General features: G+C 36.9%; 1 protein-coding gene across 2 annotated transcripts in view; it reads left to right on the forward strand.

Annotated features, from left to right (window-relative positions):
• The window catches only part of zbbx (zinc finger, B-box domain containing), a 39,806-nt gene that overhangs the window by 15,176 nt on the left and 1,404 nt on the right, over window positions 1-23,226 (forward strand). Inside the window, exons 9-16 of one of the 2 annotated variants that reach the window (XM_059565340.1) lie at window positions 379-490; window positions 4,201-4,304; window positions 12,211-12,326; window positions 12,469-12,533; window positions 12,782-13,692; window positions 14,604-14,821; window positions 17,762-17,921; window positions 20,963-21,121. In XM_059565340.1, the coding sequence (XP_059421323.1) occupies window positions 379-490; window positions 4,201-4,304; window positions 12,211-12,326; window positions 12,469-12,533; window positions 12,782-13,692; window positions 14,604-14,821; window positions 17,762-17,921; window positions 20,963-21,121 (1,845 nt within the window). Of the gene's footprint in view, window positions 1-378; window positions 491-4,200; window positions 4,305-12,207; window positions 12,327-12,468; window positions 12,534-12,781; window positions 13,693-14,603; window positions 14,822-17,761; window positions 17,922-20,962; window positions 21,122-23,226 lie in introns of both variants that reach the window. The other variant, XM_059565339.1, reaches the window with a different exon arrangement.

A 23,226-nucleotide genomic window follows, 5' to 3' on the forward strand; every position in this document is an offset into this window, starting at 1 on the left:
GTCTTTATCATGCATCAGACTCCTTGTGTTTGTCCCTCTCTCTCTTGCTGCAATGCTGCTTGGCTTGTGCTCACTGTGATAATGACTGTTGTGTTAAGGGCGTTTCAGATGCACTGAAGTCTAACCGCCCTTTATATTCTCACAATACAGCAAAATAACTTTAAAAAACAAATAGGCCTACTGCACTCGACAGCCAGTATTTGTTTAATATAAATTCTTTAGTGGTTTGCATGAAGCTAAAAAGGAAAGGGTTTGCTAAAAAAGAGTGTTTGAACGACTTCTAGGCTACATGCACACTTCACGTAAATACGGTTATTTTCCTGTTCTGTACACACAGAGTTTGGACTGAAGGCTTGATTGGTGTGGTTTTCTCTCTAGTGTCTGTGATGGAAACACAAACAGAGAAAGGATCCCAGCCGTTAATTTATGTGGAGTTCAAGGAGGACACTTTGTGCTACATGGAGAAACTCCTCTTGAAAAAGCACCGCAGGTTAGTGCTTGTCACCTCACACTTTATAACCGAACAGGCACCCATTGAATAAGAGCATTACAAGCTTCATTTACCTTCCCAGGCCCAAATTAAGGTCCATTTAAGATCAATTAATGACTTATGGCTGCTAATTACACAGCCTTACCCTTAAGTTGTGCCACTGCCTAGTCACTGGAATTTATTGAGCTAATCAGCACCCAAGCCCCATGGTATAGCTTTAACTTTGTAAAATCTTCCTTAAATAAACACACTGGCACACAAACCTAGCAAGCTGCCTATGTAGGGACCATTTTAATACATCATAGGCACACTCCTAACTAGGGCTGTGCGATATGGGGAAAATATTGGATTGCGATTTTTTTGACAGATATTGCGATAGCGATTTGATGTGCGATTTTAAATTTGCAAAGCCAAGCTTATCAATAATGTGCAGCATAGTATGAGTATCATTACCCTGCTGAAAAAAAGCAGAAATTACAGTTTCCATTAAACCATTACAAAATTCCTTTTTGTTTTAGGCATTATTGCCATAACAATATTATAATGGTATAACTACTTTTACAGAATTAACTTAATTACTGCATTTCACTGGAAAGATTTATATTTTTATATAAATAAAGAACTTATTTCTTTAGTCAATTATTAAAGTATTACATGTTACATTGTATTTGGGATTTTAAGAACAAGTGGAAAATGTGCTGAATGTTTCATTTCATCCAAGTGAAATTAGCAAGCAGTTAGACTGAATTTACATTCGTTTTAAACGCAGAGGTAAGTGAGAGTAGACGCAGGTTGCGTGCGTGCATCCAGCCATCCATACTGCCAAATGCGCTCGTGGAGGTTTGCGGTACAGGGCCGCTCGAGAATATAACCGAGCGTTACGAAAAAGGCTTCGTGAGTGCGGCAAGTGTGAACGACTCGTCTATGACGCGGGATTCGCTCCGCGTGGGGAAGAGAGGAGCGATTATGAGAAGCATTCAGAGACACAGGCTGTGTGTGCGGTCTTCTGAATTGGGAATAGCGAACATGCAATAAGGAATGCTCTTGATATGCATTGTGGCGCAGCTCTTGCAAATTATTTTTTTGTTTGTTGTCTGTCTTTTCGAATCTTAATTTACCTATCGATTTTCTTTAGTTATAATTTGCCTAACTATTGGTCTGACCCTGTAGACGCCATAATTAGCAAATTAGCAAATCGCAACAGCTGAAATTGTGATTTTCGATTAATGTTCCAAATAGTAAATTCTAAAGGCAGCATAGAGTGCAGCATTTGGGCTCCAGAAGTAAAAACTCAGGTTAGAGCATTGTGTTAGCAGTGTAAAAGGTTGTGGGTTCGATTCCCAGGGAACACATGTTAGGCAAAAAATGTAAGTCTGAATGCACTGTAAGTCGCTTTGGATAAAAGCGTCTGCTAAATGCATAAAATTGTATTACTCGACATACAAAACTAAACAATAACACCATAAAAACAACACTTACAACATAAATCAACATTACAAAATAAACAAACAGCACAAATTGCTAAAAGTGAACCAAAAACAAGTTCAGTAGCACAAATAAAACCAACATGAATTAGAAAAATCTACAGCATGATCTATTCATGATGTGTTGCCTGCTGGGTGCCTTCAGAGTACATATGCACTGTAGATACACAGTGTGATGCTGTTCAAGGCCCACTGTGAAAGTAATGCAAATATTAACCTGGAAATTCACTAAAAAATGTAACAGTGTATGAATAATACTAAAATAAACCCTTTGTAGTACATTCTAGGTCTTCCATTTCAGTTAGGGTGTTGCTTTTGAAGACAGCCACCTATGTAGGCAGCACACTAAGTTTTGATAAAGAGCCAGTGAAAGGTTGTTCTGCCCCCCCCCCCCCCCAAAAGATTGCGATGCTCGCCTACGAAATGAGAAAGCCTGATAAAAGCAAGCAAAACACACAAACACAGTATCTGTAAACCCTCCTAAGTGCTTTGAACCGCTTCTTGAGCGTTATGGTATCTGTGGCAGCTATGGTATTTAGGTTGGCTATTTAAGAAGGGTCTAATTGTGAATCCGTTAAATTGCCTTCTTTCTGTGAAGAATCACGGAACAGGAAGCTGGATTTTTCCAGCATGTGCGTTTGTGTGTTTAGGTTCTGTGGGAGGAGGGCAGACGCGTGGCCCAGGGCTGCAGCTCACACTCTGGAGGAATAGAGTGTGTGATAGGGGTGTCTAATCCCTTCATACACTCACAAACACACACACATGCAATGAGGAAAGAAGGCAGCAAGAGTTGGCTTCAGGAAGGGAGATGAGAGCACAACGAATAAAAAAAGAGAGACGTTTGTATGGTTGTAAGGTTTAAAGGACTAAACCTGTGGGTTAGGAAAATCTGGTTGACTGAGATTCACTCTCGGACCCAGGAAGTCTGGGTCATCAACTTCCTTCAGCCGCTTTCATTTGTTTTGGATTGAAATTATGTTGCTTTTTTTGTATTAACTGAAGAGAGAATAATCTCTTTGCATGCTCTGTTGAAACAGCATTTAAATGTAACTTTCATATTGTGACAAGTTTGGGGCCAGTAATATTTTTTTAAAGAAAGAAATATTTTTATTAAGCAAGGAGGTATTAAATTGATCAAAAGTGATAATACATACATTTATAATGTTATAAAAGATTTCTGTATCAAACAAATGCTGTATTTATCAAATAACCCTTAAAATATTAAGCAGAACAACTTAAGCAGAACAAGTTTTAAACATTGATTATAATAAGAAATGCTTGAGAAGCCAGTCAGCATATTAGAATGATTTCTGAAGATCATGAGACACTGAAGACTCGAGGAATGATTAGACAATTTGATTAAAGGAATAAAATACATTTTAAAATGTTTTCAAATAGGAAATAGTTCTTTTAAATGTTTATAATTTTCACAATATTACAGTTAAATTTTTTTAATCAAATAAATGTAGCCTTGTTAAGCAAAATGAGACTTCTAAAAAAAGAAAGAAAGAAATATATATATATAATTGTTATCATTATTATTACAATAATTATTAGTACAGTATATGCTGCAAGAACACCATTTTTTTGCTGTAAGTATTTATATATAAACAGCTTATATATACTGTAAACAGGTTTTTCCTTTCAGCTTAAACCTCAAAAACTGAAAAATCTAATTTTGCTTCTTAGAGTACATTTTGTTTCAAAGAAGTTAAGATGTTTATACTAGAAAACAAGAAAAAATATTAAGACAATGATTACGTATTTGTCACATTCTTAAATCATGGTATGTCACTCAGCTACTCTATACTTCAATGATGCTCAATTCTATTTGTACCAAAAGTGGCCTAATTTTACAGACCTTCTTTAACATTGGCAAATTAACTACTCAGTCAGACAGCCCACCAGCCAACTGTTTTTGAAAATGTGTAGTTGTACACATCTCCAAAATAATATAAGGCAAGGCTTGATTTTATGCTTCAGGAATCGATTAGAAAAATGCTGAAAAGACGTAAAACATGTCAGGCTATTGTATTATTGGTTAATGTTATTTTTTACTACTGTGGAAATATTTTTCAGAGGAGGATAAAGCTATTACTAAAGTGCTGTGCTGTGCTGAAATGTCGTTTATTTATAGTTGTACCATTGAGGAAAGGGAGCCTGATTAATTATCCTCAAATTTCTGAGTGTGATTTACTGGGAGCAGCATTATTTTCTCTCCCTCAGAGGACAAATTGAAGAATTTCAGCCCCGGTCTGTTGTCCAACGCCGACCAGAACCACCCACACCTCCACCTGAAGAGACAGATGAATTGAGCCGAAAACTGACAGGTGTGGCCCGTTTCATCTCACACACACACACACACACACACACACACACACACACACACACACACACACACACACACACACACACACACACACACTTTAAAACATGAAATTACTTTTGACAATATTTATGTGTGTTTGTATATATGCATATTTGCATACAGTTGTGGTCAGAATTATTAGCCCCCTTTGTAAAAAGGTCACGAAAACGTAAATATGAATGTAAATATACAAATTAGAAGAATCTCTAGGGGTACTAATAATTGTGGCCAACGTGTATTGGAGAAAAACCACCAATTTACTATCTCAACAAATTAGAATACTTCATAAAACCAATTTAAAAAAAACATTTAGTGAATTGTTGGCCTTCTGGAAAATATGTTAATTTACTGTACATGTACTCAATATTTGGTAGGGGCTGCTTTTGCTTTAACTGCTGCCTCAATTTGGCGTGACATGGAGCTGATCAGTTGCTGAGGTGGTATGGAAGCCCTGGTTTCTTTGACAGTGGCCTTCAGCTCATCTGCATTGTTTGGTCTCTTGTTTCTCATTTTCCTCTTGACAATACCCCATAGATTCTCTCTGGGGTTCAGGTCTGGGGAGTTTGCTGGCCAGTCAAGCACATCAACACCATGGTCATTTAACCAATTTTTGGTGTTTTTGGCAGTGTGGGCAGGTGACAAATCCTGCTGGAAAATGAAATCAGCATCTTCAAAAAGCTGGTCAGCAGAAGGAAGCATGAATTGTTCCAAGATTTCTTGGTAAATGGGTGCAGTGACTTTGGTTTTCAAAAAACACAATGGACCAACACTAGCAGATGTTATTTCACCCCAAATCATCATAGACTGTGGAAACTTAACACTGGACTTCAAGCAACTTGGGCTTCTTCACCCTTCCTCCAGACTTTAGGACCTTGGTTTCCAAATGAAATATAAAACTTATAATCATCTGAAAAAAGGACTTTGGATCAATGGCAACAGTCCATTTCTTCTTCTCCTTAGCTCAGGTAAGATGCCTCAAGTGGCTTAATAAGAGGAATACGACAACTGTAGCCAAATTCCTTGACACTTCTGTGTGTGATGGCTCTTGATGCCTTGACCCCAGCCTCAATGCATTCCTTGTGAAGTTCTCTACAATTCTTGAATCCAGTTTGCTTGACAGTCCTCATAAGGCTGCAATTCTCTCGGTTGGTTGTAAGGGGTGGGCGATATGGAACAAAAAATCTATCTCGATATATTTTGCTATATCTCGATATATGATATATATCTCGATATCTTTACAGGAAAAATGACCCCCCAAAATCTACTGCAAAAACAAATATGCCAAATACCACAAAGTCTTTTTTTTATTGAAGTGCAAAGAGGTAGGCAGTTCATGTAGGAACAAAGTGCTTCGGCGACATAAAAAAAATAAATAAATCCCTGTATACAAAAAATTATAATTTAACTGTAAAATTAAGGAAGAAATAATACATATTGCCTTCTTTTCATTCACAAATAAAACAACTCAACTCAAGGTAGGCAGTGCATATAGGAACAAAGTTCTTCTGCTGCATTTAAGATAAAAAAAAAATCTGTAAGCAAGCCGCTCTCTCTCTGTAGTGTACAGTCGCAGGAGATCTTGTCTCACAAAGTAATGCCGACTAGGTAAACTGTATCTTGGATCAAGTGTTTTTAGCATGCGTATAAAGCCACGTTGTTCAACGGCGGAAATGGGTGCCATGTCCACCGCTATATGAAATGCCACGGACTTGGTGATGCTACACCACCTTGCGCTCTTTCTTTCATATTCTACGCTCCGCGTTAAAGATTTGTGGAGTGTTATCTGTGTAGTGTTTGTAGTGTGTGGTGCACTCCTCGTATGTGAGCTTGTGCCTTGTCTGTAAATGGAGGAAAAGGTTTGTGGTGCTAGAAGCTTTGGTTGGCACCAACTTAATGCATTCACAGCAGTAGACATCTGTCTGCTGTTCGTCCGACATCTTAAAACCGAAGTATCTCCATATAATGGAGCCGGTTGTCCTTTTTTTTGAGACAAGTTCTGTAGCCTCCGGGCTTGTTGCGGATGCCGCCATGTTCAATGAGACAACACGCGAGTGGAGAGGGAACAAAAGCAAGAAGGCGGGGGGTGAGCGAGCGGGGGCGAGCACAGCACAGAGAAGGCAAACAAGCAAAGTGGCGGAATTAGAATTAAATCTAAACAATATATCGATATATACGATATGTCAAAATCCATATCGTGTTTAAAAAATATCTCAATATAATTTTAATATCGAGATATCGCCCACCTCTAGTTGGTTGTGCATCTTTTTCTTCCACACTTTTTCGTTCCACTCAACTTTCTGTTAACATGTTTGGATACAGCACTCTGTGAACAGCCAGCTTATTGGCAATTAATTTTTGTGACTTACACTCCTTTTGAAGGCTCAAGAAACCTTTGCAGGTGTTTTGAGTTGATTAGCTGATTGAAATGTCATCATATTCTAATTTGTTGAGATCGTGAATTGGTGGGTTTTTGTTAAATGTGAGCCAAAATCATCACAATTAAAAAAACCAAAGACTTCAGTCTGTGTGCACTGAATTTATTTAATACATGAGTTTCACAATTTGAGTTGAATTACTGAAATAAATTACATTTTTCTCAACATTCTAATTTATCGAGAAGCACCTGTATAGACGGTTTCATCGGGCGCACGCGCCTGGACCTAAGTTAACTTCCGGTCTGTGTTGTGTATATCGGTCTGGCTGCAGTGCCTTCTACAAACGCAGTTAAAGTCAAGGTGATGAGTAGACTGAAGTTGGGCTCAGGTGGTTGTGCTGCGGGATGTGTTTCCCATACATTTATTTATTTTTGGAGACTCGCCACAATTTTAAAACTGATCGATTTTCAAAAAGGCTTCGTTGAATAAACATGAGTAATGTACTGCACGTTTAATAATAATAATTCCTTACATTTATATGTTTAAATATCAAAACGAGGCACAGGTGCTTTTATATCGCTGTATTTCTGAAGGAAGACTTGCGTGTTATATGCCTGATAAAGCAGCGTGTGAGCGTACCAGCTCTGCTTTGTTTACAGCTGTCACTGGGGAAACCTCTATTTCTCGCCCTTTATGTCTATGCTTTAAAACATCTCCTGCTGGCAAAGAATGAATTTGCATTTTCATTAAGTCCGCCTGATCCACGCGGCAAACATATTTTGTTTGTTTATCAGAAAATATCTACTCTAGGGGACTTGGCTGTTGTTATTGAGTTGTTACTATTTGGAAGTCTACCGGAAGTTAAGTTAGGTCCACAAAAGCGCGCATGCAAAGTAACGTTTGTTTATGTTGTTGCCGTTGAAACGGTCTATATCCCCCCCAATTTCAACTGTTTTACTTCAGTGAAAGGTTAGATTTTTGTTCTTCTTTGCTCATATTTACCTTTTTTCTTCTTCTTGCAAACATTTAAAGGGATAATCCTCTCCAAAACTCTGTCATTATTTACTCAGCCTCAAGTTGTTCCAAATCTGTATGAGTTTCTTTCTTCTGCTAAGCACAAAATAAGAAGTTCTGAAAAATGTTGGTAAGCAAACAGTTAATTGTAGCCATTGGAAAAAATAGTGGAAGTCAATGGCTACCGTCAACTGTTTGTTGATGTGAATTTATTGTACAAAATAGGACCAGAAAAATATATAAAAAATACGGTTGCAAATATATATATATATATATATATATATATATATATATATATATATATATATATATATATATATTAGGGCTGTGAATCTTTGGCAAGGCAGCGATTGGATTCGATTACGATTCATAGGTATTCGATTCAAGAACGATTTTTGCAAATTTAGAACGATTCAATTCGATTCAATTCACAATTAAATTCGATTCGATTCGATTATAACGATTCGATTCTGCATTCTTTAAGTGCATTCACAGGATTATTTAAATGCTTCTACTAAATTCTTGAAATGCTTAATCACGGGGCAAATTACAGTAGCATTTATGGTTAGAGAACCATAGGTTAGAAAAAAAAAAAAAACCTTTTGTCCATTGTTAAATGCTAGTTTAATGATGCGACATGGCATATGTTAAAATGTATGTAAGCCAAGTTTTTAAAAAAGAGCTTAAAGAGTATTATGTATAAGCTAACATTTTGTCACACCAGGGGTGTAGCCATAATTTCAGAAGTGACAGAAATGTCAAATACAATCATTTTATGTATGTAGCCTATATAATAATAATAATAATTATTATATTTTTTTTTACAAGGAATTATCTTCTTTTTAAATTACTTTTAATTAGCTGTAATAAATCAAATACACTGCTGGACAATAATCAATCATTTGTAATCGATATTTTTTTCCTAATGACAATTTTATGATTGTTTTATATACTGGGCTACATTTAATTAGCAATTATTTAAATTTTCTGCACAGAATAAGGTAGAAAATATACTTTATAGTTTCTGTACTGTAATAAATGTCAATTAGCACTGCATCATTCATAAATTGTTTGTGGGTTTTTTTTAGTTTCATCAGTTCATTCTGCTTTTATTCAGTTTAGCTGCAGATATAGCCTGGCACATCTATGAGAGCGAGATCGCTTCTCTTTCAGTGTGAAAACGTCTTCATCTCTATTTAACTTTTCCTCTCCATCAACGAATGATTCTGAGAGAAAACGTGCCAGATGTCTGTTTGCTAATGAAACAAACGCTACTTTCATGCATCTGATTATCAGATAAATCTCGCGCTCTTATTTCAAGGTCGTTGTTAATGCTGTGGTTAATTTTAAACGTTTCCTTCGTATATTCGGTTCATCCGCATTGTTTAAAAACATTTATCATTCAATGGATCTGTGCGTATGATTTAGACACTTACATTTCTGCTCCGTCCATGCAATAAATACAGCTGTCGACGGCTCCGGTAACTCCGTCGGTAAGATGCAGAGAGCCATTGACAAACTACAGAAAAGTAAAACTACTTCACGTTAGCATTACTGGCCACGAGTCCTATAGATCACACGTCAGCTGCGTCAGAGACGAACGGAGCGCGAGCGCAATCCTGTGACAGTCTCAGTCGGTAAACAGTGGAGCGCGTGAAGGACAGACAAGAGGCACGATTCACGAACACTCTTCAAGGTCTGCATTAATTCGTGCGTGTAGTAATTTAATGTGTATACATTTTGAAAGCATTGAATCGCTATAGAAATCGCGATTCATTTGATTCTTAGCATTTTGAATCGATTACTGTCCAAGAAGTGATTCACGATTCAAAAATCATGTTTCAAGATCGATGCATATGAATCGACAGGGTTTGTAATCGATGCATCGAGAAAACGAGTGAATCGTTACACCCCTAATACAACCCGAATTCCGGAAAAGTTGGGACGTTTTTTAAATTTTAATAAAATGAAAACTAAAGGAATTTCAAATCACATGAGCCAATATTTTATTCACAATAGAACATAGATAATGTAGCAAATGTTTAAACTGAGAAATTTTACACTATTATCCACTTAATTAGCTCATTTAAAATTTAATGCCTGCTACAGGTCTCAAAAAAGTTGGCACGGGGGCAACAAATGGCTAAAAAAGCAAGCAGTTTTGAAAAGATTCAGCTGGGAGAACATCTAGTTAATTGATATCAGGTCTGTAACATGATTAGCTATAAAAGCTTTGTCTTAGAGAAGCAGAGTCTCTCAGAAGTAAAGATGGGCAGAGGCTCTCCAATCTGTGAAAGACTGCGTAAAAAAATTGTGGAAAACTTTAAAAACAATGTTCCTCAACGTCAAATTGCAAAGGCTTTGCAAATCTCATCATCTACAGTGCATAACATCACCAAAAGATTCAGAGAAACTGGAGAAATCTCTGTGCGTAAGGGACAAGGCCGGAGACCTTTATTGGATGCCCGTGGTCTTCGGGCTCTCAGACGACACTGCATCACTCATCGGCATGATTGTGTCAATGACATTACTAAATGGGCCCAGGAATACTTTCAGAAACCACTGTCGGTAAACACAATCCGCCGTGCCATCAGCAGATGCCAACTAAAGCTCTATCATGCAAAAAGGAAGCCATATGTGAACATGGTCCAGAAGCGCCGTCGTGTCCTGTGGGCCAAGGCTCATTTAAAATGGACTATTTCAAAGTGGAATAGTGTTTTATGGTCAGACGAGTCCAAATTTGACATTCTTGTTGGAAATCACGGACGTCGTGTCCTCCGGGCTAAAGAGGAGGGAGACCTTCCAGCATGTTATCAGCGTTCAGTTCAAAAGCCAGCATCTCTGATGGTATGGAGGTGCATAAGTGCATACGGTATGGGCAGCTTGCATGTTTTGGAAGGCTCTGTGAATGCTGAAAGGTATATAAAGGTTTTAGAGCAACATATGCTTCCCTCCAAACAACGTCTATTTCAGGGAAGGCCTTGTTTATTTCAGCAGGACAAGGCAAAACCACATACTGCAGCTATAACAACAGCATGGCTTCGTCGTAGAAGAGTCCGGGTGCTAACCTGGCCTGCCTGCAGTCCAGATCTTTCACCTATAGAGAACATTTGGCGCATCATTAAACGAAAAATACGTCAAAGACGACCACAAACTCTTCAGCAGCTGGAAATCTATATAAGGCAAGAATGGGACCAAATTCCAACAGCAAAACTCCAGCAACTCATAGCCTCAATGCCCAGACGTCTTCAAACTGTTTTGAAAAGAAAAGGAGATGCTACACCATGGTAAACATGCCCCGTCCCAACTATTTTGAGACCTGTAGCAGAAATCAAAATTGAAATGAGCTCATTTTGTGCATAAAATTGTAAACTTTCTCAGTTTAAACATTTTCTATGTTATCTATGTTCTATTGTGAATAAAATATTGGCTCATGTGATTTGAAAGTCTTTTAGTTTTCATTTTATTAAAATTTAAAAACGTCCCAACTTTTCCGGAATTCGGGTTGTATATATATATATATATATATATGTACACTGTGTATATATATATATATATATATATATATATATATATATATATATATGTATATATATATATTTGTCACTGTAAACTTGTCTTATCATCATACCTGGGTTAGAAAATGGATGACAACGAATGGTGGGTGACTGGACGTGTACATGCTGCGATTCACATAGACCCGTACAAGTGCACTCTCACCAAAAAGTTGGAGAAATGAGCTGTAAGAGTCACTGCAGAGGGCAGCTTTCCTCTCACTGCCAGCAACTCGGATCTATCACTCCGTCCCTGAAGGGTAATCACAGAGCTCTTATTACACTGGAGGGAGGGCGATGGTCTGACAGAGCACTCCGACAACTGTTTGAGAGAAGTTTCTAGGTGCTGCTGGGAGGCCGGTTGATCACAGCTGTCAAGGAACTGATCACATTCAGCTTTTCCCAAACAGCCCCACGATGAGTGGCGTCTCTCTTCGTCAGCACCAGCCCAAGCCTGTCGCATCTTTTCTTAAGCCCTCCATGATGCTCACACCCAAAACATTTTTAGTCACTTTTTCAAACGCATCCTGTGTATTCAGATTTTTTTTCAAGACCCCAGTAACTGAAAAACATTGTTATTTAAATGGAATAAATATTAAAAATGTATTCCATTTATTAACATTATGTATTTACTGTTAAAAATATTAAAATCAAATCTAATCCCAAATCTTTAAACAGTAGTGTATTTTGAAATATTATGAAAACATTTTTTCTTTAAGTAATATGCATGAATGAATTGTGCACGGATGGGGTATTTATTCAGAAAATAAATTAATGTCTTAAAAAATAACAGGGCATGGACTGAAATAAGATCTGTCACTCTGTGTTATGAATAAGTGTGTACAAACTGAACATTTAGCTGATTTAATTTCAGTGTTTAACTCTAAACATAAATCTGTTTTACTGCATCTCTGATTTGCAGCAGAGCGGATGGAGTTGCATAAATACATTACCTCTCTCTTCACGATCCCTCCCGCTGAGGATGCTGGGAAAGCGGACAGCCCTGCAGAATCCTGTTTAAGCATCATAGAGTTAGATGAGGTAATTCTGAACCGCAGCGCCCCAGTTTCTCTAATGGACTGCTGGGTGGGGGCCAAAGAATAATTCCTCAGTAATGTTTCTTTACACTTATCATTCTGTCTTCTTCTGACAAACACTGTTTTTGTCACTTTCATTTCTCCAGAAGATGGTTGGGGATGCTACATTTTACAGATCCTTTGGAGTCAAGCAGAGAAATGAGAGCAAAATGTAAGCAACTCAAGATCAAGGCAAAAATGAGATGTTTTGAAAGAAAGTGACAGAAAAGTTCACAGTAGGAGTGTCGTCTTGAAGCAACAATATTATTGAAGTTGCTGTGTTTTTCTTATTTCAGAACTGACACAAATACAGTGTCGTGTTGACATTTACATTTATATCAGCCACAACTAGACTTAAAATAAAACTGTGGGAGTAAGTTGTTAGATGTTATATATGCATGTCTGTTTTTCTTCCTTAAGGTTTGCATCTGTAGGAAATGAAGATTTATCTGAAGGAGGAGATTTTGGATATTCGGTCTTGCCTTCCACACCGTCTTTCTCTGAGATGACCAAAAGATCCTTCAGTGAATGTAATTCTGACACAAAGATCAGCTCTTCTTCTGAGATGTGGCCCCAGTCTCAAGAGACTGACAAATCTTCGCCATCATTGCCAAGATCAGAAAGCTTTTCTCCACTTCAAACGAGGCTTCAGAAGTCACAGCACCTGTCGACTACCTCAGAGCCATTTCTGTTGAATTCACAAACAGGAAGCCAGAAAGTAGAACTCAGTGACTCTCCAAAACCAAGCCCACGGGCGAGATCTTCTGCAGCACAATGGGATAAACCCTCAGCGCTTCTGCCAACATCATCTCCTTCACTCCTAACACCCAAATTAAAACAAACTCTCCCAGGCTTTGAGGACCATATTTCCACTGTCACCCCCTCTCCTGGTAGAGTGCCATCTGTTAGGGCTTCTCAATGTCATCCTCCTGCTTTTCTCGTCTCTAAACAAAGTCCTAAACCTCCAGATTCTCCATCCCCAGGGTCTAGATCAGCTTCCTCTCCAGTCAACCCAATCCAGTCCATACCTACTCATTCAACACCTGTTTCTGAACCAAAATTATCTCAACTGTCTTCAGAATTTGCTATCACTTCCCCAAGCACTGCAGTTCCTTCATTAAATCGGTCACCTAGAGAATCATCACAGTCTGCATTAGTCTCAGACAGAAGTACGTCTGCTAGGCCTATCTATGACTCCATCAGGTCCTCTACGCCGAGAGTTGAATCCTCTCATACTTACAGGCACCGTTCACCTCCGGCCTCCAAATGGTTAAAGGCCCCGCGAAGGTCACCCAAAGCTACAGTGCTGTCCTTACAGCTGAGCATGTCAGGTCAGTAAGATTTATATAGGTACATTTTTATTGAAGTTGTCTGAACATTGAAAATGTTAGTTGGCAGTATCTAATTGCAGTTTTGTTTGTCTTCCATGATGTGCTTGAGCCACCATGTTTATAATTATTCTTTGAAAATGATTGTGAGTGAACTGTTTCCTTTGTAATTAATAGCAGTTGAAATATATTTAAAACCAATATATACCACTCGAAGCTGGCTGTGCATTACAGATTTTACTATGCTTAAGCGGTGTTATTTAGCCTTTAACATTTAACCAATGCAAAATCACTGTAACATACAAGTGACTTGTGGATTTTATAAAATGGTGGCAACACCAATATGGTAAAATAAATAAAAAATAAGTAACATATACACTACCGTTCACAAGTTCAGGGTCATGTTTGGGTATGGCATGAAATATGAATTTGAGGAGTGACGAGAGAAATGAAACTAGTACAGATATGAAGGATGTGTCGGACAATTATACAACAATATATGCATGAATGACCAATCCAAATCAAGTATTCCAAAGAGCTGTTTGATAAACATTAAAAAATACTTAATAAATGAGAAAATAACCTGATTTAGAACCAATCCCTTGAGGTCCAGCACATAGAGATGATGAGAAAACACCAGTGTAGACATCAGGCTTCATTCACACAGCAGTTGTTTCTTCAGTATTTGCTGACTAGCAGAGTGATGGAAACTTCAAGCTGTGTAGGATAAGCATTAATAATGCAGGAGGCAGCAGTCGGTAAGAAGGGAAGAGAAACACACAAGCTCTGCTAGACCATGTCCAGGCGGCTCGCTGCGAGCATTAGATAAGTGTGTGTGTTTGCTGAAACATCTCAGTGTTTTCTCTCCTCCTGTCCTCATGGTTTCTCTTCTCTCACTATTTGTCACTGCTCAGATTCAGAAGAAGAAATGACAGGTGAAGATCCTTGCCTGGTGCCCAGTGATGAAGACTCATCTGATGAAGAACTGAGACAAATCACAGATGCAGAAGAGCAAAAGAATGGCTTTCCCTCAACCACAACGCCTCTGGCAGACCCTCATTTCACTTTCACAAACCTCTCAAAGTCAGAACATGACAACACAGGACCGGACCTGTTTACAGGATCTTCCCAGGTGATCAGAGACCTGTCGCTTCCTCAACCTCAGTTACTTGTAACAGGTTCCCCAGAACCCAAGAGTCTACACCAGGGATCAGCAACCTTTTCGGCATGACGTGCCATTTTTTATTTTTATGGTTAACCACTGTGCCAACACAGCCCCCCCCCCCCCCCACACCCCGATATAATTCTGTATTTAAACGGTATATACAGAATTTTTTATTATACGATAAAAAAAAAAACGTTTTTTAACGTTTAATCAACGTTAATGCACTGCTTTAATTGATGAACGTGCACACACACACAACACACACCACTCGCACACAGAGATCTGAGATCGTGCTGTGCAAAAAGTAGCATTCAGAAGCTCATAAACCTATGAGTGTTGTCACGCTACTTTTATTAATCGATACTGAATCGCTACATTATATTTCTCAACAACATAGGGGCAAAATCGCTTCATTGTCTGCAGAGAGAGACAATTTACCCCCCCCCCCCCCACTTTCTTTCTCTCAAAATGGCCATATTTCAGAAAATTTTTCATCACTGGATATAGCTTTAGGTCATTTAACATTTCTATGGTAAAACGTATTATTCAAAGTTGACTAATGTTAATTGATTTGCAGCTTCATCTTACCTCACTCTCTTTAACGTTAAACTGACGCTTCGCGCCCTGCTTCTGTGAACAGTAAACCCCGCCTACTTTGATCTGATTGGCCATCTCAGTCATTTTGACATTGACGAGTGCTGTTAGACCGAGGCTTTGATCTGAAGCACCTAGTATGTGTAGTGTTTGCACGTGCATCCATGCAAGTTAATTCTCACACTTTAATAGTATTTGTAGCTCCTAACAGGCTGTGTGACTATGAGAAGTTATTACATCAAACTGTACGTCATTATACAGTTTTCCTTATTGCTTGCGTGCCAGCGATTATCCCTCTGCGTGCCACTGTTGGCACGCATGCCGTAGGTTGCCAACCCCTGGTCTACACTGACTCTGCATCCATTTAAACAAAAATAGAATAAAAACTGTGAAATATTATTATATAAATGCTGATTTCCTTATTATTATTATTATCAATGTTAAAATATCCAGGTTTCAAATTTCATTATTATTATTTTTATAGAAAGAATGTTTGAAAGAACTGTATTTCTGTGAAATATACATATTTTGTAACATAAATGTTGTGATAAAATTAATGCATCATTGATCATTTAAAAATATTGATTTCTTAAAAAAAAGAAAAATCTTTCTGTCCCCAAACTTTTGTTAGTCTATTGATTGTATGAAGATGGAAATGCAGCCACAATGATATCATGAAAAACATGAGCTTTCATAGACTCTCTGCTACAAATATAATATAAAAAAAAAGGTGATAGCTGGAAAAAGCAAAGACTACTCACAGATCCACTCTGCTGATGAGGGGCAAGAGGAAACAGAGCCGTCAAGTCAGCAGCAAATGGACCATCAGCGTTTAATACCATAACAGAAAGAGATAGAAAAGAGAATGAATTACATTAAACACCTGAAATTAAATGTCTGATCAGAAAGCGGCCTTATCTCTGCTCTTTTGTCTGGCGATCAGAAGATTTGTGTCCTTAATTACCACCTGCCGATTCTTTTTCCCCTACCTCATTTTCCATTTAAAGGACACTGACTGGGACTCAATCAAAACATAATTGTTTCTTATTTCCTTTCAGTTTACAACTTTTTTTTTTTCTTTTAAAAAGATCTGTCTGTCCATGCGTTTCATCTGAAATTGACAAATTAAATTCGGCCTAATTTAACCTGCATAAGAGATAAAAACGTGCTTAAATGCCCCAAAATGAGCAAAACATTACCACAAACAGGCAGGGTACACAATTTTGTTTTTCTATTAAAAGAAAAGTTTTTATTTTACATTGTGACAAAATTTAAAAGAAATACTGTTCTTTTAAACTTTCTATTCATTAAAGAATCTTGAAAAAATGTATCCTGCATATTAAGCAGCACAACTGTTTTTAATATTGATAACTATATTAAATGTTTATTGTGCACAAAGAGTACAGCATATTAGAATGATTTTTGAAGGATCATGTGAAGCTGAAAACTGAAGTAACGATGCTAATAATTCAGCTTTACATCACAAGAATAAATTACATTTAAAAATGTATAGAAATAGAAAGCAGTTGTTTTAAAGTGTAATAATGTTTCACAATATACTGATTTTACTGTATTTTATTTCAAATAGATGCAGCCTTGGTGAGTGTGTTACTTGGTGAAAGTGATACTAAAATAGAATTACATTGCAGACCCATATGAAACCATATGACATGGATATATGATATGGATAGGAGTATATATATATATATATATATATATATATATATATATATAATTAATTTGGTTATTATTCAGTAACAAACAGTAGTTTCAGAATTCACTTTTGTAAATATATATTTTTATATTTGCAAAATGCAAGATTAATAACCCTAAATTGGTATTTTACCAGTTTTATATTTTTAGAATTGGTAACTTACCAATATAATGTAAAAAAGAAAGAAAAATAAACACTAAAACTTAATTTCCTGCATAAAACAACAAATACAAAATCTGCAGTCTAGTTTATAATTTTTTCTGAAACGTCTTTCTGACCTTAAACATTTAAAGGTTATATATATGGTACTGAGATAAACGTGAATGATAACAGATAACTTAAAAAAAAACAACCAAAAAAAAACAATAGTAGCCTTTTGATTACAATTTATTTTTCTTATTTATTTATTTACTTTAAGCCTGACAGAAATGTTAAATTAATTTTAATGCAGAAATTGAAAATATTTTCAACAAATATAAGAGAAGTATTCAAGTCGTTGTCTGAATAAATTGCATTTTTATATCATTTTGAAAACATAAGCGCCATGTCATTGACCTACTAATGACTAATGTTCTTTCTGTTTTTCTTCTCTCCCACAGGCTGTTCATTCTGTAGCCCAGCGACAGGACATCCAGTCGGGGCAGTACCAAGACCTAGAGGGGATCCTGACTTTGGGAGTGGACCCTGGAGTCCTGCAGCCTAGCCCAGCTCCAGCTCAAACCTTTAGAGAAGAGCAGAGCCACACAGGAAGTTTGCTAGGTATATATATACAGTATATATATATATATATATATACATACATACATACATACATATATATATACAGGTCCTTCTCAAAAAATTTAGCATATTGTGATAAAAGTTCATTATTTTCCATAATGTAATGATAAAAATTAAACTTTCATATATTTTAGATTCATTGCACTCCAACTGAAATATTTCAGGTCTTTTATTGTTTTAATACTGCTGAAAAGCTTTATGGAGATGAAGATTTCGTTTTTCAGCACGACCTGGCACCTGCTCACAGTGCCAAAACCACTGGTAAATGGTTTACTGACCATGGTATTACTGTGCTCAATTGGCCTGCCAACTCTCCTGACCTGAAGCCCATAGAGAATCTGTGGGATATTGTGAAGAGAAAGTTGAGAGACGCAAGACCCAACACTCTGGATGAGTTTAAGGCCGCTATCGAAGCATCCTGGGCCTCCAGAACACCTGAGCAGTGCCACAGGCTGATTGCCTCCATGCCACGCCGCATTAAAGCAGTCATTTCTGCAAAAGGATTCCCGACCAAGTATTGAGTGCATAACTGAACATCATTATTTGAAGGTTGACTTTTTTGTATTAAAAACACTTTTCTTTTATTGGTCGGATGAAATATGCTAATTTTTTGAGATAGGAATTTTGGGTTTTCATGAGCTGTATGCCAAAATCATCAGTATTAAAACAATAAAAGACCTGAAATATTTCAGCTGGTGTGCAATGAATCTTAAATATATGAAAGTTTAATTTTTATCATTACATTATGGAAAATAATAAACTTTTATCACAATATGCTATTTTTTTGAGAAGGACCTGTATATATATATATATATATGTATGTATGTATATATATATATATATATATATATATATATATATATATATATATATATATATATAAAAACAGGATAAAGACTGCTGAGGATTAAAGGGCAAAATTCAGATATTAAAACAAGTGGAAATTCTATAAAATCACTCAGTCAGCAGAGCCTGCCATTATGAGCAAGCTCTTGACATTTCGGTGTGCAGTTCACCTGAGATGTTTGGGTCAAGATGCCTTAATGACATTCGTACAGAAATGAAACATTGTCTAGACCTTAGTAAAGTTCATAATAGTCAAGTGTTACTGTACAAACAGCAGATTATTCTGTAAGAATTGACCTTGCAGCAGATTATCTCCTTTTCACAGGAGCACAAGTACACTTAATATGTATTTTATTAGAAATGACAGAGCTCTGTTGAGTTAAGATCCGCATCCATTATACTGTATAATACCGCATGATCTGACAGAGACCAGAGGTTAACAATTTCAGAAAGAAGACTGCCATGGAACCTCTCGAAACCAACAAGAAATCAAGTCTGAGCCCTAATAAGAAGCAATTTTAAAAACATATACTCCACCTTTCAAAAGTTTGGGGTTGGTTAAGATTTTTCAGTGTTAAAATAAAAGGAGTCTCTTATGCTCTGCATTTATTGGATAAAACATACAATAAAAACAGCAATATTGTGAAATAATTTTATAATTAAAAATAATTATTATCTCATATTAGTCATTTATTCCTGTGACTCCAGTCTTGAGCATCACAAGAGATTCTTCAGAAATCATTCTGATATGCTGATTTGCAGCTCAAGAAACATTTCTTAATATTGTCATTGTCACATTGAAAACAAGCAATATGCAAACTACGCACATTCTCAACGGAGCTTTAATATTTTTGTGAAAACCATGATGTAGTTTTGATTCTTTGATGAATAGAAAACAGCATTTATTTGAAATAGAATCATTATGTAGCATTTATAATATTATTACTAATCATTTTAATGCAGCCCTGCTGAATAAAATAATATATAAAAAAAACAAAAACATTACAGTAAAAACTACAGTAGTGTACACACACCTCACTAATCATGCCCATTAAACCTTACTTACCACAAAAGCAATTCTAGGTGTTAGTTAAAACATTCAGTGTGTGCTATTTACATCTTTCCCAACATTAATACATCCTTTATGCTAATAGAGATAAGACATTTGGAATGCAGCGTTTTTTTCCAACACTAATATATGACCACGCTTGAGAACCATTGACATCTCTCCTAAACAGTGCATTTTGTTCTGCTCGTGTTATTTAGATACCTAATTATTGCATACTTAGATAGATTGGCCATTGAAGAGAGCTGCTAGCTTAAAGAGGAGTATAAATTATGCCTCTCTCTTATACATTCAGTCATTTCCTGGCATTATCCTTTGGCTCCTAATGTGCTACCTTGGCGAGGCCATTAGCTTGACTGTAAACACTAATATTTCTTTTTAAACAGCTCTATTTAAAGCCGTTGTTTGAGTATGCAGAATCGAAATATGCAAAGGCACTTTTTTTAATCTAATATACCGTAAAAAATGAAGCATGTGTTTGGTTCATTGAGCTTCAAGGTTGATGAAAACAGAGGACAGATAAGTCCCTGATTCAGTTCCATCTCTGTCATCTCTGTTTTTATTGGCTGCTGTGTCTCTCCGTCAATTTTCTGCAGTCTTTTCCTGTTCCCATCTTTTTTGTCTCTGTCACAGTCCAGCCGTTTTTATCGGCCTGTCTGCGCATTTGCAATCCCTGACGTGCACTGACAGGAGCAGCGGCCAGTCGACTGGAAAAAGGCTTATTACAGCAGGCGTTTAAGATGGCACACATGCACACATGTTTAACCTTCAACCGCTCACTGTCTGCATGTCAAGTCAGGCTATCACAGGCGCATGGTTTTCCAGCATAGGTTTGGGGTTTGTTAACAGTAGGCTGCTGGTATGAAACCAAAAATGAGTGAGCAGTAAACTGCTATTCTGTCCTTGAGAAATTCTTTTGTTTGAATGTTGTCCTGTAGCCTTCCGATGCTGAATATGTTTTATCTAAGTCTGCGTTTACACGTTCAGTATGGATATTTAGAGCTGTGATGTACAGTAACTTGTGTAAACTATGTTAGCTCTGATCTTCAAGAACACATCATGATGGTGTCTTGCTGTGTGGAGATCTCATTGTTTGTTTGATCTGTAGGTGTAGGGCAGGAGTCCTGGAGCTCCAGCAGCAGTCTTCAGCATCACGCAGAGGAAGAGCTGGTCGCTGCGCTGATGAACGCTCGGCCCGTCAGTAGCACTCCTCGTACGTTCACACCATGCCGTGGCAGAATATCATCACAGAGGCTGTGTTTCAAAGGTCATTTGCTTTCATTTCTTGTGCAACAACAGACATGGGTGTAGACACCAGATTCAATCTGAATGAAAAAGTGGCTGTGAAGATTATAACTTCTTCTGTTCTTTATGTCATACCGGTGTATCAATCTTTCAGAAAAGAAAACATTGAAAATATCTTTCCCGTTGACATGTTCATCATGCTCTCAGACTGTCTGTCAAAAAAGGCCAAAAATAAACTTATTGAAAACAAAATGCTCAGAGAAATTCTGGAAAACAATCAGTATGATTTTTTAAAATATTTTGAAAAAAGTCTCTTATGCTAACCAAGGCTGCATTTATTTGATCAAAATGCAGCAATATGCAGCAATATTGTGAAATATTATTACAGTTCAAAATAGTTGTTTTCTGTCTTAATATATTCTAAAATGTAATTTATTCCTGTGATCAAAGCTGTACTTTCAGCATCATTACTCCAGACTTCAGTGTCACATGATCCTTCAGAAATCATTCTAATATGCTGATTTGCTGCTCAAGAAACATTTCTGATCATTATTAATGTTCAAAACAGTTGTGTTGATATATATTAAAACGAATTATACATTTTTTTCAGGATTCTTTAATGAACATAAAAGTAAACAAACAAACAAACAAAAAAAAAACAATTGGAAATATAATCTTTTGTAACTTTATAAATGTCTTAACTGTCACTTTTGATAAATTTCAATGCATTTATACTAGCTAAATAAAAATTAATTCCTTTCAAGAAAATATATAATGATATAACACACAAGACGTGTGAACTACTTGTATGGTGCTTTTTGCGTTTGAAAGCATCTGGTCACGGTCTGTATTTATTGAATGGACAAGAAAATGTCAATTTTTGAGTGTTCCAAGGTAGTAAAAAATGACAGATTTTTCATTTTTTGGTTGAACTGTCCTTTTAATCGAAATGATCAATTCTATTAATTGCGTCCTCTGGTCTCTTTCCCAAATCTAGGCCCTTAGAAAACAGTCTGAGTAAAATAAAACCTTCGTCTCTCTTCTTAATTTCCTTTCTGTGTGCAGACTTAATCCAGACTTATGCGGCTAAATCTGTGTTTAAAATGTTGAGCCTGTCTGATGTTATATCTTTGCCGTGACTAAACGATCATTTACAGAGAGCCTTCGGACAACGGGACATCAATAACATGGCTGTAGAAGAGTCGCGCTGACGCTCAGCCGTGGCGTGATTTATTGGCTTGTACCCGTAATTAAAGCCGAGCTGATTCCTGAGCTTCCTGCGCCAGCACACGCGACTGAGGTTTCATAAAGAGATTATTGTGTGTTGCAGCGTGCAGGAGTGCAGGGAATGCGGCCAACAACATGCTCCTCAATCTCTCGGCTCAGCTAGCTAGCTCGGTTTATCAGTCTCGCTTTCTCTACCTCACGACACATCTTCCTCTCTGTCTCTCGGCTCATCACTTGCAGGTCTGCAGAGGAGGGAGAAATAATCTGTTTAACAGCATGACAGCTGTGATTTCAGCTGGTGCAAATCAAAGCGTCAGATATCTGTCCATGCATTTCTTTCTTTCTCTCTCTCTCGTTCATTCTCTGTATATCTCATATACTTGTGTCAGGTTAGACACGCTAGATTGAGCCTTTTGCATCAGAGGATACTCAAAGCAGTCGGCCTCCCGAGTCCAAATCATGGGAGGCAATATCAGCTAAAACATGATCACTCCTGCTGTGTCACCTGGGCATTTCAGTTATGAGCTACTCGGTTTTTAAATATATCTTTTCAGTGAAGGAATCATTCTGATTAGCTTCTACAGTATTTTTCAAATGTTTGAAATAATAATGCAACTGTGCAAGGATGCAATAAATTGATCAAAAGTGACATAAAAGGGTTTTATATTGTTACAAAATGTTTCTGTTTCCAGTAAGTGCTGTAGACTCCTGAAAAAATATATCATGGTTTCAATATTAAGCCACACAATAATATTAAGCTATTTAGAACATTGGTGATAATCAGAAATGTTTCTTGAGCAGCAAATCAGCATAAAAGAATGATTTCAAAATTCAGCATTGCATCACAGGAATAAATTAGATTTTAAAGTATATTACAATAGAAACCAGTTTTTTTTAATT

The sequence above is a fragment of the Carassius carassius genome, chromosome 13 (genome assembly GCF_963082965.1).
Source record: "Carassius carassius chromosome 13, fCarCar2.1, whole genome shotgun sequence".
Taxonomy (NCBI): domain Eukaryota; kingdom Metazoa; phylum Chordata; class Actinopteri; order Cypriniformes; family Cyprinidae; genus Carassius; species Carassius carassius.